The sequence below is a fragment of the Octopus bimaculoides genome, chromosome 1, assembly GCF_001194135.2.
Source record: "Octopus bimaculoides isolate UCB-OBI-ISO-001 chromosome 1, ASM119413v2, whole genome shotgun sequence".
In the NCBI taxonomy this organism is placed as follows: Eukaryota; Metazoa; Mollusca; class Cephalopoda; order Octopoda; family Octopodidae; genus Octopus; species Octopus bimaculoides.
In genome coordinates, this window is record NC_068981.1 from 152,162,005 (window position 1) to 152,178,040 (window position 16,036).

The window sequence follows — 16,036 nt, forward strand, 5'->3', positions numbered from 1 at the left end:
ATATATATATATATATATATATATATATATACCATTTTAATCTCGAGAAACGCCGGGTATCTTTGCTAGTCATTAGTAATCTTATATAACTGATGTTGCAAAGTTGCAAATGCAATAAAACTATTATTTTCTGTAACAGAGAAACGATAATACTTCGGATACCAAGAACCGTTTATTAACAGATTAAGACATACTACGAATGAATTGAAAGTGCAATACCCTGTGATAATAAGGCAGAAGTAAGCAAAAAGTTTCAAATGTATATGCTTGAAGCCTGTAATGCATATTGCATTGGAGCAATTTATCAGCGTGCACTTTATGACTTGTTAGCTCATCACTTCTAGTCTGTGTAGAATGCACTCATTTTGTGTAAATTAGAATTTTATATCAGTCTTGCTTGTGTACGCTTTTGTGTCTGTGTGCGTATGGTTATATGCAGCACTGTGTGCATGGAAGCATGTGGAAATATAATCAGTGTAGGTTTTATGCATAAGTATTTTTGCATGACTGGGCATAGCATACTTTACCCGATAACTGACAATGAAGCCAAACATCGAAGCGAGTAGAAATTATAGCAAATTAGACTCACCCACAGTAGATTCAACTTCAGACGGTTTTCCTGAACAAATGTTAAAATACATTAGCTATAAGCAAGTTGTTCAACTATTCATGAATACACGTGATTCTATTCGATACATTTGCATAAAAATATACAGCTGTATGTATTTAAATTGTAATAACCCAAGTAGAATGTTAAATTATCAAACTGACATTAATATATTAACAATATATCTTCTTAGAAATATTAAATGGAGCGTTTTAGCTGTTAAAAATGATTACGTTTAATCAGAAAATTTTCGGAGTAATTCAGAAATATTTCCTAATTATATTTTCACATGAAAACCTTTGATATTATTCTTTAGAATGTACGAACAGTTTAATAAATATTGTAGAATATCTAGCGTTAAAATTTGTGGAGATTATATTGATATAGTAAATGCGCTTACCTATGCGAGATTCGGTTTCTTTAATAATTTCTGTGAAATTAACAAAGGAATCAATTAACTATTGCTTTCATTATTTCAAAAAACAAAAAAAAACAGTATCTTAAACTGTGTTGTACCAGATAATTTATGACTGAATCTACACGGAAATATTCATCAGTGTACGTTCACATGAATTTCTTAACATGGTTTTTATTATGGCAAGCATGTTGTAATATTATATATTACATATTATTTCATATTAAGGCAAACTAAAATTTTAGTACTCTTCGCAATATAACCAACAATTATTAAAATAAAAAGTAATTTTATTAGAATAATAATAATACTGATAACAGTTGCTCTGTTTTAAGGAGTCAGTTTAGGAGACACTTACCAACTGTGGCTTCAACTTCAGAAGGTTCTTCTGAATGTGAATAAATAAAAATGATGTTATTAGATTTTTACACCTCATAGAAATGAAAACAAAAATAAAAATATAGGAAGAGCACACTTCCTATATTTGCCTAAACTTTCATAGTTTTCGGGATATTATAGGATACAATGATCTGTCCTTAATCATTATTATGTTCACTGTTTTCAAATAAGTATGGTAGCTTAAGTATATATTCCAGTAACGTATTTATGTATCCTATTCCAGGAATGGCAACAAATTGATATAAATTGATTTTATGCTAGATACAATTTCGAATTAATATTTATATTTTGCAATAATAGTTGTGCATTCACATTTTATAAACTTTCATATGAATGAAAATTAAAAGAGTAATTTGAAAACAATTACAGAAGCAGTTTGTAATAAAAGTTCATATTTATTCTAGTATTATCGAAAATATAACCTTGCTCACCTCTGGGACGCTCCTCCTGGGTCACAATATCTGTGAAATTTATCAAATGAAATTGCGATTTATAAATACAATTGCAATTGTACATTTATAAATTTTACTGCTAAAATCGCTATTTCTGCTAGTATTTGAATATGAATTTAAAATATATTACTGTTTATAACTGTACGTATTGCTTTTGTGAGCAAGAATATTTCAATCAACTTGATTCAATATTATGTAGATTTCAAGCACAGGCACATTGTATTTATATATTAAAAAATTGATATCTAATTAAATTGCATTGTGATAAGTGCGTTTATAGTTAAACGATCGACACAAATTTTAATATATGCACTTGCTAATTCACAATACAAATGTTGTAAAGTACTAAAAAAAAACAAATACACAATATAAGAATTACGTGACTAGAACCACCCTAGTATAACACAGAAAAGCAACTAACGCAGTACGACATCCACAGCAACTTTTTCACAATATTGACGTTATATGATGTTAGTCCAAAATATACGGTATCTGACAAAAGGTATATATTTTGTAAATTGTCTACGAAATAGTTCACTAAAAATGCTTATACGTGTTTTTATTCATAAGTTATCGACTAAACTTTACAAGTTACTGTAACACATCATTCACCAATCAAAGAGTATATAACAGTCTTCAGAAAAGTATCCACACGAATGTTCAGTACATTTATTCTCTCTCTACAACGTAGGAACGACACGAAATTATACACAGATAAGCAGAAACAAAGAATTATTGTAACAATCTCTCACTCACCAACTGTAGATTCCACCTCAGAACGTGTTTCTAGAAGAAGGTGAACGTAAAAATATAAACCCATCAGTTTCATCATACAAGCAAACATTAAATATTTAGTGGATCGAATAGTAATTTTAGTTTACTCTTAGAAATCATTTACTTCCGAAATACAATGTTTTAAACTAGAAGATAAAAGTATTATAAAAATGAAAGTAAGATTCAAAAAACTTTCATAATTGGTGTACAAATTCAGACGTATGAAATTTAATATATTTCAAAACGAATATTGCAGAATTTTCGATTTAAAGTCATGTTGATACATTCACTATGAAAAAATTCTGTAGTAACTTACCTGTACGGGTTACTTTTTCCGTTACGACTTCTGTAGAATTAATGAAATAAATAAATGACTCAAGAGAAACGTATGAGGATGTATAATTACGTGGTTTCTATTACATACATATATTTGTGTATGTATATATATATGTGTGTGTGTGTGTGTGTGTGTGTGTGTGTGTGTGTGTGTGTGTGTATTTATGTACATGTATATACATGTATAAATATATATGCTCAACCAACAATATGTATGTATGTATAGATACACATATATATACTTATACGTATTATATATGTGAATTTATATGTGTGTGTGCATGCATGCATTTTTGTATGCATATGTGTATTTACTTTTGTATGTATGTGCGATTATAATTCACGTAAGTGCTCTTTATAAAGAAACGTTGGCAAATATGCCTTAGTGAAATGAAAAATGCTAATTAGATAGAGAAGCAAAACTAAGTCACCAGAATAATTTTCAGCGACACTCCAAATGACCGTGAAATATTTACAGGAATTAAGCGCTGGTTTCTATTAAGATTTTATTTCCATGCTTAGAGAAAATTTGATCTCTTTCAGTAAGTGGTATGCACAGCTATGTTCCAGTCTTTTTAGAACATTCAAGTTAGAATGATCAATTCACATCTTCTTTGGTGACTTGACTAAAGTTCTTCCATGTCGAAATATATTACGAAAATGTTTAGCCCTTATAATTTTTATAATCATAAAACGAAACTAAAAACTTTTAACTCAACTAGACCAGAACAATATATTTAGAAATTTGTTATCTATTGAATGACACATGCAAAACTTTTTATATGAAATTTGTGTTAATTGAAAAGGGAAAGCAAAAACAGAACGTTAATGTTTAGAAACTGAAAGTAGGTTTCTGCATTTATGATTGCATGAATTATTTAGTGTGTTTGATTCTGTTTGTGAGTGCGTCTTAGTGATTGTTGACAATTCTAAAGCAAATCGTGATTGGTGTCCCCTGTGCAATGAAACGATTGAATCCTTATATTTAAATCGAAGTAAATATTCATTCATTGCACTACAAATAATATCTTTCCTATCATTGATTAAAGAATATCGATTTTACTTCATAATTCAGGAGAAAGCCTCTGCTCTATAATGTTGAGCATACTTCAAAAATACACAGAAAAGGAAATGAGGCAATAATAAGCTCTAGCAGACAGAGACACCAACAAACAAAAGATATAAAATGACAGGAGCAAAAGGGAGTGCAAAGCGAACTGAAAAACAATATAAACACATCTTTGAAAAAGACGTTGTTAGTAGGTGTTTTATTGCTTAATTCACATTGACCTTTTTTTTCTATAAATAGCACATCTATTAAATGGCACATGCCCCTCTGATTTGAATGAATATTTGTCGCTACTGTGCGTGTATGTTCGTCTTTCTGAGAATTTCATGTTTCAGATTTTGTGCATAATCGCATATGAGAAAGATGCTTGCGTTAGCTATCAAGCCTATTATGTATTTGTGCACTACAAATATCTCACTTTTTATTTGCTGTAGCCCTCATATTGTCTGCAAAGCAAAGCATAGAAAGCCACTGGATTTATTGCAAATTAGACTCACCAACTGTAGATTCGACTTCAGACGGTTTTTCTGACGAAAATTAAAATCAATTATTAATTACCAGATTTTTCGATAAATTACTTGTTCATATTTGAGAAATTACGTTTATATCATACGCTTATGTAATTGTACTTTAACACATTCGTTACATTGATATTTTCACTTTACATCTTCTTACTCAATTTAAGTGAAACTTTTTTTGCTTCTGTTATTTACTCTTTTTAAAAATACTAATTAGATAGCCATTAAAGTAATTCAGAAACGGACAAAGTCAACATCCAATCACAAAAGCAACGAAAATTTTGGAAGAAAAAAATATAAATAATTCAGAAATGTATTTTCATAAATTTGCAAAACTCTATATTATTGATTAGAATATATGGACAATAAAATAGATACTCGAGAAGACATAATATTCATGGCCACTATATATTTAGTTTCCTGTATGATGTAATTGGTGAGGGTATATATTTACATTTGCCTTTCACTGGAAATAGTATCGGTACACTTTTTCAAATCATGTTTACAAAGCAAATTTTCGGTTAAAGCAAAAGATGTTTTAAAAAGTGTAGGTGGAATGGAAATTATTGTTTTATGAAAGATATTCTAAGTAGGAAATATTACATTTTTCAAATGAATATTGCTGAAGAATTAAGGATTTGACTTCATTCTAATGTATAGTGTGAGGAATAATTCTATACTAGCTTACCTGTATGAGTCACTTCCTCCGTTACGACCTCTGTGAAATTAATGAAACATATTTGTAAATATTTGAAAAGATACTTTGCATAACTACGTAGCGTTTATTTTAAAAAAAGTATTTGTACATATAACATTTTTCATTATCATTTTCCAGGCATAATATATATATAAATATATATATTTATCAATACATAAATACAAATCTGTAGCAGAGTCTATAATTGTGTTTATACTCGTCTTTGATCCCATGCATGTATATATATATATATATATATATATATATATATGCTTGGATGTTTGATTATAATTCACTCAGTGAGAATATTTACGTATGTAAATATTATGAGATGCCAACTGGTAACGCAGAACTGGCTCGTTTCGGCAGTTCTTAGCTAAACTCAACGAAAGCAGGAAATAATTTCAAGAAAAGAAGTTTCTCACAAATGCTAAACGATAACTGCGCACATGCTTCTGTCTTATTACACACCGCCACTTGCGTGCTCCTTGAGTAGTTCGCTACCGATACTTTAGCTTTGAGAACTTGACAGATGTATATTTCTTGCCACTGCTTGACACTCAATACATATATAAGATGGAAGTGGAAATAGCACAGAAGTAAGTCTATGACATTTCAATTTAAAGAGCAATTTAATAAAAAGTATTTTAAAAACTATATAAAGATAATATTACCGGTTTCGATGATAAATTTTTCAAATGATTCTCTAAATCATTTTTATTAAATTCCTTCTTAAATTGAAATGTCTTAGACTTCTGTGCTATTTCCACCTCCATCGCCTAGGTTGTGGCATATCATGATCAACTTTATCAAAAGCTTTTGCAAAGTCAAGGAATATTATGTCCATATTTGAGATGTCGAGTTGCAGTTGCTCCAACACCCAGTCATAGTTCTGTAGGAGCTGAATCAGGCAGCTCCTACCTGGCTGAAAAAAATGCTGGGTATCTCTCAGTAAGTGGTTTTCTTCAAGGAATGCGGTTAGTTTCCCTCTGACTATTTGTTCTATGGCTTTGCTGATGTGTGAAGTTAGAGAGATAGGCCTATAATTTTTGGCATATGTTCTGCTTCCTCCTTTATGGGTTGAGCATATTATCCCCTCCTTCAGTTTGCTTGGCAGCTTGCTATTTGCAAGAAAACGCTGGAAAAGAATCTGTGTTGGTTTCGCCAGGGCACATCTGCACGACTTGAAGAAGATTACTGGGAAACCATCAGGGCCAACAGCTGAGTTTGTGTCCACCTCATCTATAGCTAGTATTATATTTTCTTCACCAATGTCGATGTAATCCATCGTAACTGCCTCACTGGTTATAGGTGAGGCGGCAACGAATTCGACTGGTTGGTTCAATTGTCTGTGTTCCAACGGGATGGTAAAGACATTTTTGAACTGGTCATTCAGTACCTCACTGATCTTGGTTAGGTTATTTGTGAGTGAGCCATCCTTCTGGAATGGCTCAGCGTACTGAGGCTGTTTCTTTGACATAATGAAAGAAAGCCTTTGGATTTGACTTGATGTTTTTTTTTTATAACCCAGAATTCTTTGTCTGCTCTCTCCTTCACACCGGATTATTATTGCAGACTTTTTTTCAGTCTCCGTCAGTGTTGTCCTTAGGCAGAACCTTTCACTACTTCTGAGATGTAGGTTGATGCAATTTGCGACCTCCGTCCGTCTTCTCATAAGGGTCTTCCTCTCCCTTGGAATTTTGTTCCATTTTTTGTGTTGGCCTTGTGCTCTGGGACATATTTCTGGCATATGGTTTGCATAACAGACATGAAATATTCTAGTTTCATGCCATTGTCTGGTGTGGAGAGACATTTCGGCCAGTCCTGTCTGAAGATCTCCTTTTCGATCGATTTCCAGTCTGCTATGTGTAAGTTCAGGTTGGACAGATTTTGGTGTTTTCTTTAGGCTGTATGTCAATCGTTACTTTTGGTCAATACACAGACAACTCTATTATGTTGTGATCCGAAACGAATGTCGGCGTCACTTTCACAATATGAACGATGTCCATATATATATATATATATATATATATATATTATAATAACAATAATAATAATGATAATAATATATGCATATATGGCTACAGGACGTCACCAATTGTGTAAACAGGATGAAATACGAAGACAAACGAGTTAAATACGTAAACAACGAGAGAAAAAGGAAAACAGGACAAATAAACAGAGAAACGACCCGTCATCAGTTGTCGGCTGTCTATCTACTCATTTCGAGCATTCAACGACAATATGAGTCTTCAAAGACAGTTTCTCCCATAAATTCTAAAATAAAATTTAGGATTTATGGTGGGTCAACGTTGGGAACAAAAACAGGACAGTGGAGACATACAAGGAAAGTGAACGGAAACAAACACGGAAGATCGTTAGACCAGAATGAGAGGAAAATAGTGAACGTTGGGAGAAATATTTTCTTTCGAAAGAGAAAACATAGAAGAGAGAGAAAAAACGTCCAGTTCTTTGAACGTCCGTACGTGCGTGTGCGTGTGCGTGTGCGTGTGCGTGTGCGGGCGCGCACGCACACACACACACACACACACACACACACAGCACTATTATATTTATTTGTAACAGACAAAGTTACTTTGGAATCCAGGTACTGAAAGTTAAAATACAAATTCTCGAATCAGAGTATAATGCGTGAACAGAAAGCGCAATGCCAAGTGAAAAATAATACCGACATATTTTTGCGGCATTCAGCATCATATAATGAAATCTGGCTTAATATGTTTCGTAAAATTCAGGCAATCGTTATGAAGGATTAATGCATTTTCCTGTTGAGCAAGACTTGTTGTTTCTCTGTAGTATATGATTTGTTGTTATTGTGTGAATGCTTTCATGTCTGTAATTCTCCATTTTGAATATGTCTGTGTGTTCTGTTTTAGCTATGAAATACATTAATTATTTGCGTCATTGTACATTTCATCCTGTATATCTGCTATCATCCACATTTGACAGTGAAGCCAAACATTAAAAGCAACAGAAATTATTGCAAATAAAACTCACCAACAGCAGATTCAACTTCAGATGGTGTTTCTGAGCGAAAATTGAAATAAACTACAATAAGCATGTTACTTCACACAAAGCCTCATAAATTTATCTGTATATATGTTTTTTTATGAGTATTATAATACATATTGCATTTGATATAAAGAGTAAATGAAGTTATCTAAAAATATGGTTTATATACAAGATACCAAACAAGGTTACAATCGACGTTTTTCTTCAGATAATACGTAAAATATGATAAATTTTCGAGAAAACGATTGTAAACTCTAAACGCATCTATGTCATTATGTGACGTTGCTTACGTATCAAAGATTTGATTTTGGTAGCAATTGCTATGAAATTTACGACGTAATCAATGTCACATTGTTTACTGCAATTCAGAAGCAGTATGATCCAGATGGCCCTTTAGCACTTAAATGCTATATAAAATTATGTTTAATTATGTTACAGTTATGTTGTTATACATCTTTAATACTGCATTTGTGTCTGTGTGTAACATTAGTCTAGTGCAATAATTATTGGTTACCATTTGCAGGAGTTCTAAGCTGTTGTTTAATATGAGTATTTGTTGTTATTTCATTAACCAAGTCTAAATTTATATAACGAAAGATCCTTAAGGAGGAGAACGTGTGTATCTAAGAAAAAAACCGCTATCATTAGTATCTTGTTGGTAGATACTCGTCAAAATTTTTCGTTCTTAACTGAATCATTGTCAAACACATTAACAGTTCTATTATTCATCCTGTAGTGTATTCTTTGAATTTGGGATCGATCCCACCGAACGAGAGCTTGTACACGAGTAAGTTTACATAATCTCAGGTTGATCAAAAACTTTTGGAATTTAGTAAACGGAAACTGTGAAATATGTCGCAATGTTCATTCTTGCTCTTGAGTGCTAAATTTAATTTGCCAACCGCTTTAATAACACAACAACTGCTTACAACAGATTTGAATCACAACGCAATCGAAACCTTTGCAAAGATTTGGACCTAGTTTAAGATAACACGTAAACTTCCTATTTTCATCCCTAGATTCGTAACAAATGGAAAAATGATAGGCACTTCTCGTTCATCCTTCAGTAAATTAGAAATATGTGTGTACATAAATGGATGTATGTATGTAAGTGTACATGTGTGTGTGTGTGTGTGTGTGTGTGTGTGTGTGTGTGTGTGTGTGTGTGTGTGTGTGTGTGTGTGTGTGTGTGTGTGTGTGTGTGTGTGTGTGTGTGGTAAACATTTTTCTTATATTCCCTCCTATTTAAATAATAGGATTTTTATTACAAGTACTACATTAAAAGAGGAAAGGGAGATCATTTTAAATTACACATTAAACGAAGACTTCTTCATTACAATTAAGAGGATAACAATAACCTTAGCAGAAACACAAAAATTGTCAAATATAAATCAATATAGCAACAACGGAAGCAAGAAACAAGAGAATAATGTCGACAGCAATTCTTTAGAATAAGTATTACATACAAATAATATGATATAGTTATATATATGTAGGAACTTGTTGATCTTATATAGAATCTAATTTTTTATATGCATAGTTCATAAAGCTAATATACATTAGCTGTTGACAGTATAATTAGTGCAAAAGCTATGTAACATATTTGGCCTGTTTTTAAATTATATGAAGGATATGCTACAAATGTTTAGAGGATATGGTGTAATGGCAACCTTAATCCTATAACTTTCGTGTTCAAAAAAAGTTCAAAAACTTTACAAATAATACGGAACATTGCAGTAACAAATATATTAAGCTGACAAACAAAGAGACGTTATACATTGGCCATAATTGCAATGAGGTAGAAGAATAAAACAAAAAGATGTAATCATGTTCCACTCGTTTAAAAATAAGCATAACAATTATAACATCATGTTGATTAATACACAAGAAGCGAAAATGTTACCTATAAACCAGACCACTGGAATTAAGCGCACTAGAAGAGTAGAATTATCTCGCATTTGTTATTTGCAATGCATTGCATCATATTTATAGAGGACTATGCACATTGATTAGCGCATTTATGTGTGCATAGTATAACAGGCAGATCTATATAATATAAATGCCTGAAATTATAAGTAATCCGCGTATTTAAATGCCTAAATTTTACATATAGGATAATGAAGTCAAACATAGAAAGCAACTGAGATTATTTCATATGCCACTCACCAAATGTGGATTCAACTTCAGATGGTTTTTCTGCACGAAATTAAAACAATATTCATTAACTGATATTGAAATATCATATAGGTACACACACACATACATGTACACGCGCTCACATATACACGCGTCGAAGACACACATTCAGTGTTTTTGCAATGCTATCTATATGAACGTATGTAAATACACATATATGCTGGTATATATGTATACCTATAAATACATATTAAAGAAATCAAATTAATGCAGCTGCGACAAAATTACAGATTTAATGCGAACAACGCATTATTTATACCATTGTGTTAGAAAATGAGATTCACACGAGCAAAATAAAAGTTTTGCCGCTGAGGTTGACGTAACTGTGAAAAGCATAGATGCATGTAGCGCACTTTTTATGGAAGATTTGGATGATATTTCGAGGAAGTTGAGCAAACACATAGTGAATCGCTCATTGCTTAATGTGTGCGTGTGTGTGTGTGTGTGTGTGTGTGTGTGTCTGTCTGTCTGTCTGTGTTTTTGTGTGCGCTCGCTTGTATGCTTTGCTCGATTAGGCGCAAGGCTAGAGTTACTGGGCTTGGAGTAAGTATTATGTAATCCTAAATCCTAGTCGTATATAAATTTAAAACCGTATTCTCGTTAATAGAAAGTCAAATCTTCAAGCTTCAATGAATAGATTTTATTCTGTACAACTTAAACAAATTACACACTGTCAACAATGAAAATATATCGAACTCATTTTATTAATCGCAACATTTCATACACTTATGACAACTTGTACATCATTGAATTATGAACTGTATACCTTGTAATTGATATTATAGAATATACTCGAAATTTAAGTTCACAATTTATAATTACTACAATATATAATCAAGTAAATATTAAATAGAAGATATTTAAGAAATCCTGTCAGAATTTGGAGTATCTATTGAAAATATTGCTTACCTCCACGAATAATGGTTTCCTTTATAATTTCTGTGAATTCAACCAAATTCATAATTAGCTTTTTAATTAACATATACTAATAATTAGTCAAATATATACACTATATTTACTTTACTGGCACAGTTATATTTCTGGGAGAATTAAACCTAATTTTCAGTTAGAAATAAAGAACAAATAACATATTTAATCAAAAGTTTAATCAAAAATGAATACTTCATAATAAGTGTTCCTTGTTCAAGTGTATTTTGTAGCAGATGTAAGGGAAAATATTAGCCGAAAAATCAAATATTAATCGTTCGCAATAATCAGTTTATAATTAAACTCACCAATAGTTTCAGCATGCGGTCGATCTAGATGGAAATGAAAAACCGTTATATATATTTTTAAAATCTCTCAGCTGTATGCACAAGTTTCAACACTTAATATTTCAGTTAAAAGTGATATTCTATGGAACTTTGATTTCTTAAGATATCGCAAGACAAATAATAAGAACTGACATTATGGAAAGTGAAAAAAATAAGTCCATTATGCATATTTCGTAGAACAGTATGAAGGAACGAAACTTTGTATGAATGTTCTGATACTACTAATCAAAATACTAAGACTTATAAAATGCTTACTTTACTATCTAACGCAACAGTAAAATTCTGTACTTTACGTTTCAGAATATTCAAAAAACACGAATATAAACAGAATAAAACAATAATGATATCATCTCTCAGACAAATGAAGACATGTTATACACTAGTAGCCACAAGTTAGAAAAATACGAATTCTCCAAGCGGTATAAAATGTGTTAAGGCAAGGCTTGATGTAAATAATTTTCAAAGCATTGGTCAATGCATATTAGACTTTATATACATATATAAAGCATAAAATGTTAAAACATTTCACTTAAATTGGATATTCTAGGAAACTTTGCTTTCTTAAGATTATGGCAAGACAAATATATGGAACTGACAAAATGGAAAGTCAAAAATTAAGTTCATTGCGCAAATTTCGTAGAAATATGAAGGAACGAAACTTTAAATAGATGTGATATAATTATTCAAAATATTTATGATTTAGAAAGCTTCTTATGAATAAATGAAAAAACACGCTTGATATACATTCAAAGTCTCAATGATTTTAACGGCTGCTTACCTATCCAATATTCTGGTTCTGTTAGAGGTTCTGTTAAATTAACCAAATATTCGATTAAACGATTTGAAAATGGACCTTAAGTTAATATAGTACGGTTTGTAAATTTGAGATGCGTGATATTTGAAGCTTTGTCTAGTACAATACAGATTAGTATCAACTCAAATGAGTAAAGCCTACTTCTCTGCTTGTAAAAAGAATTGGCGTAAATATATCATTTTATAATGGACATTTTCCTTTTTCATATTAGAATTGTATAGGAATATGTAAAATATATTTCTAAACATATATTTTCACTTCTCAACTCAAAGATTCCTGTCTATAAAGTGCATCAGTTCAGTTCCCGCACTTAAGAATCAAATTTTTTCATCAACATTGTTTTTAAAATTCACAGTTTAGTTTTCGACCACATATATTTATAAATGAAAGAAAACTGATACCAATACAGTATATACCAATACAGTATATACCAATACAGTATATAGTTATTGGGCATCAGTTGATGATTGAGTTCATTGCTATTCTGACAAAATTGCTATCGATTATAGGTCAGGATTAATTGGTTTCCCTTATACCCTTGCAACCAGCCTGTAATATTTCTGATCTGGTACATATTCAACCATTTGACTCTCCTTGACGAGCGAAAAATCCGCTTAGACGGTGTTTCGGACACAGCTTCAAACATTCCACAAATATTTCCTAAGTGAGTAAAAAAGCTAAGTAGCAAATAAGTAAATCATCAACTGAGTCCCAATTTATGTATATGTGTGTGTGAATGTATGTGTTTGTAACTGTACATGTATATAGACACAGAGAGATCCTTCTTTATAGAAAGGTACATAACGTACACTCAATACTTAAAGACGCGTTAATGGAATTAACAACATTAGGAAAACTTTGTTAGCGTAAGCTGTTTACTTCTAGTCGCGCAAGCCACTCTATGAGACAGTATCATACTTTCGAAAGTGAAACATGTAGAGAAACATGAAGCAATCATTTGGTGAAACCCAGTTCCATTACTGTTATTACATATATATGTGTGTATCTGTGCGCACGTGTGTGTGTGTGTTTGAGTGAATGTGTGTGTGCGCATATTTGAATGAATGTGTGTGTGAGTGTCTGTGTGTGTGTGTGTGTGTGTGTGTATTAGAAAGTTTTAAGTCCAACAACGGCAAGATGGCGCAGAAGCAAACGCGATGCAGAAATTTAACGCGTCCACTAAAGGGGGTGGAGGAAGAAGAAGAAGAGAGAGGGGACGTTAATATATATAACAGTTACGGGGGAAATATCCTCACGAATATAACATGCAATTCCTCTCGCACTCTCTCATAAAAATTAAAGAAATGTTAATATACTACTTGAAAAAATCTCATTTCGAACATTGTTCTGTTCTGGAAATACATATTTTTTGATTAAAGCAACGTCTATTTCCAGTACAATGAATACATTGAAGAAAAGGAATATTCAAGATATAGTTAAAAGTAAAGATTATACCCCTAGACCAATAAGGGCCTAGTACAAAAAAAGCGAAGAATAGACAAAAAATATGCCATAAACAGTTACAGATGAGCGTCAGTATATTATTGATCAAATTATAAAATACTGAGCCTCACTGCATATTCATTATATTACAAAAACGTATTATATGCTATATTCTCAACGATGTAGTTAAGTAAAAATAAAGCATGTATAAGAGTTTTTATTAACACGTTACGAGGTGAACATTGGTATTTACTTGTAACACACATTTCATGAAGCGAACATATCTTTCAAACAATTTTGCTGCACATTCATTCTTTTCCAACAAAGTACTAGAAACTACACGAGAAAATAACGAGACATCTGAATGAAACCCAGCGACAAGCGGAAGCAAGACATCATTTGAGAATAATTTATGACTCACCAACTGAAGTTTCAACCTCAGGATGTGTTTCTAGTGAAAGATAAATATACAAACCAGTTATTTAAAGAATCCAAATAGTAAGACTCACAAACGTTGAATACACTGAGGTAGAACGGATTATTTATGTACCTTTTTGAAATAAAGCATTCTTTGAAATGTAATTTCGACCACCCGAAACGAGGAATATATTACAAATTAATTGAAATTTATTAGAAATGTATAGGTTCTCATAAAGGATATGTAAATGCAATAAGTGTCTAGATTTTATTTGTAATTTAACAAATAAACACACGTTTAAATAAATCTTTATTGGATACATACTGCAAGTATCAATTGTACAATATCTTACCTGTGCGAGTTACTTTCTCCGTTACAACTTCTGTGGAATTAACAAAGTATATAGTTAAATGCCTCAAAAAAAATTCTAGCAAAGTGCACAATTAACACACGTTTATATTATTCATATTGATTTGTATACTTATAGTACAAAGACGCACATTATTAAAACGATAATGAATATTAAAAGATATGTATATGTTTATGTCTGTAAGAATTGCTTTAAAAGGTATACAATTCTGGAATTCTCAGTCAATTCACGCGTTAATTCCGTTAATAGGAGCTATACGAAGATGTAGATGCCCAAATACATATATATTCGTGCGCACACACACACACACACACACACAGATAGACAGACAGACAAATATTTTGTATGGTAATCAAAATATTTGAAAAAAGCATTTAGTGGATCTTGCCAAGTCAGTTGAATAAACGCAGAAGTAATCAACTTTGTGTATGTGTGTGTGTGAGTGTGTGTTTTATGTATGTATGTACGTATGCATGTATGTACTCACATATATACATATGCTCGCACATACACACATATATATATATATCTATATATATATATATATATATATATACTGAAGTGTATGTGGAAATGCGGATATGTGCGTTCGTGTTCGTTCTGTTTTTATTGGATTTCACTACAGGAAAGGGTTGTGAATCTGACTTAATAGGCATTTGAAGACTGTGGGATTGACACGGGTAGCATTTCCTTTGAAATGTTACAAGTCAGAAACTGAAGGTCAAAAATACCGAATCACCAAATTCCAGAATGCTGTGGACGAAGAAATGTATACTGTAGTCTGTGAAAGGTCTGAGTAGTGGAAAAATATACGTGAAAAGAGGAGAAATAGTGAATGAATCGATATTGTCTCTATATGTGATATATTAGTCATATACGAGAAGCACTGAGTCCTGAGGTTGCAATGGATTAGTTAAAGAAACAATATAGCACATGTATGAAGTTGGATCGTATTGGTTAGCAGTCTAAGGTATTTGCATGCATAGCAGAAGCACCCTTCCAGATATGGGAGCTTACTATTTTGTGAAGCATAGTTATCTAAAGTTGGTTGGTTGGTTGGTATTTCTTCGAGAACGAACTATTTTCTCGATAAGAATAATAAGACTCGTCATTGTGATTCAGCCTTTGCTACGTGTGTGTATATATGAATACACACACTCGCACACATACACACGCATATATATATATATATATATATATATATATATATATATATATATA

General features: G+C 31.7%; 1 protein-coding gene across 1 annotated transcript in view; it reads right to left on the reverse strand.

The window, feature by feature from the left end:
- LOC106869541 (obscurin) overlaps nucleotides 1–16,036 on the reverse strand; it is a gene marked incomplete at its 3' end in the record, with an annotated part of 380,350 nt that overhangs the window by 123,116 nt on the left and 241,198 nt on the right. The window contains exons 99-113 of the mRNA XM_052970280.1: nucleotides 14,798–14,827; nucleotides 14,449–14,478; nucleotides 12,549–12,578; nucleotides 11,732–11,755; nucleotides 11,406–11,435; nucleotides 10,467–10,496; nucleotides 8,286–8,315; nucleotides 5,259–5,288; nucleotides 4,550–4,579; nucleotides 2,964–2,993; nucleotides 2,630–2,659; nucleotides 1,853–1,882; nucleotides 1,381–1,410; nucleotides 1,008–1,037; nucleotides 590–619 (exon numbers count right to left, since the gene is read on the reverse strand). Coding sequence (XP_052826240.1) covers nucleotides 590–619; nucleotides 1,008–1,037; nucleotides 1,381–1,410; nucleotides 1,853–1,882; nucleotides 2,630–2,659; nucleotides 2,964–2,993; nucleotides 4,550–4,579; nucleotides 5,259–5,288; nucleotides 8,286–8,315; nucleotides 10,467–10,496; nucleotides 11,406–11,435; nucleotides 11,732–11,755; nucleotides 12,549–12,578; nucleotides 14,449–14,478; nucleotides 14,798–14,827 — 444 coding nt within the window. The remainder of the gene's footprint in view (nucleotides 1–589; nucleotides 620–1,007; nucleotides 1,038–1,380; nucleotides 1,411–1,852; nucleotides 1,883–2,629; nucleotides 2,660–2,963; nucleotides 2,994–4,549; nucleotides 4,580–5,258; nucleotides 5,289–8,285; nucleotides 8,316–10,466; nucleotides 10,497–11,405; nucleotides 11,436–11,731; nucleotides 11,756–12,548; nucleotides 12,579–14,448; nucleotides 14,479–14,797; nucleotides 14,828–16,036) is intronic.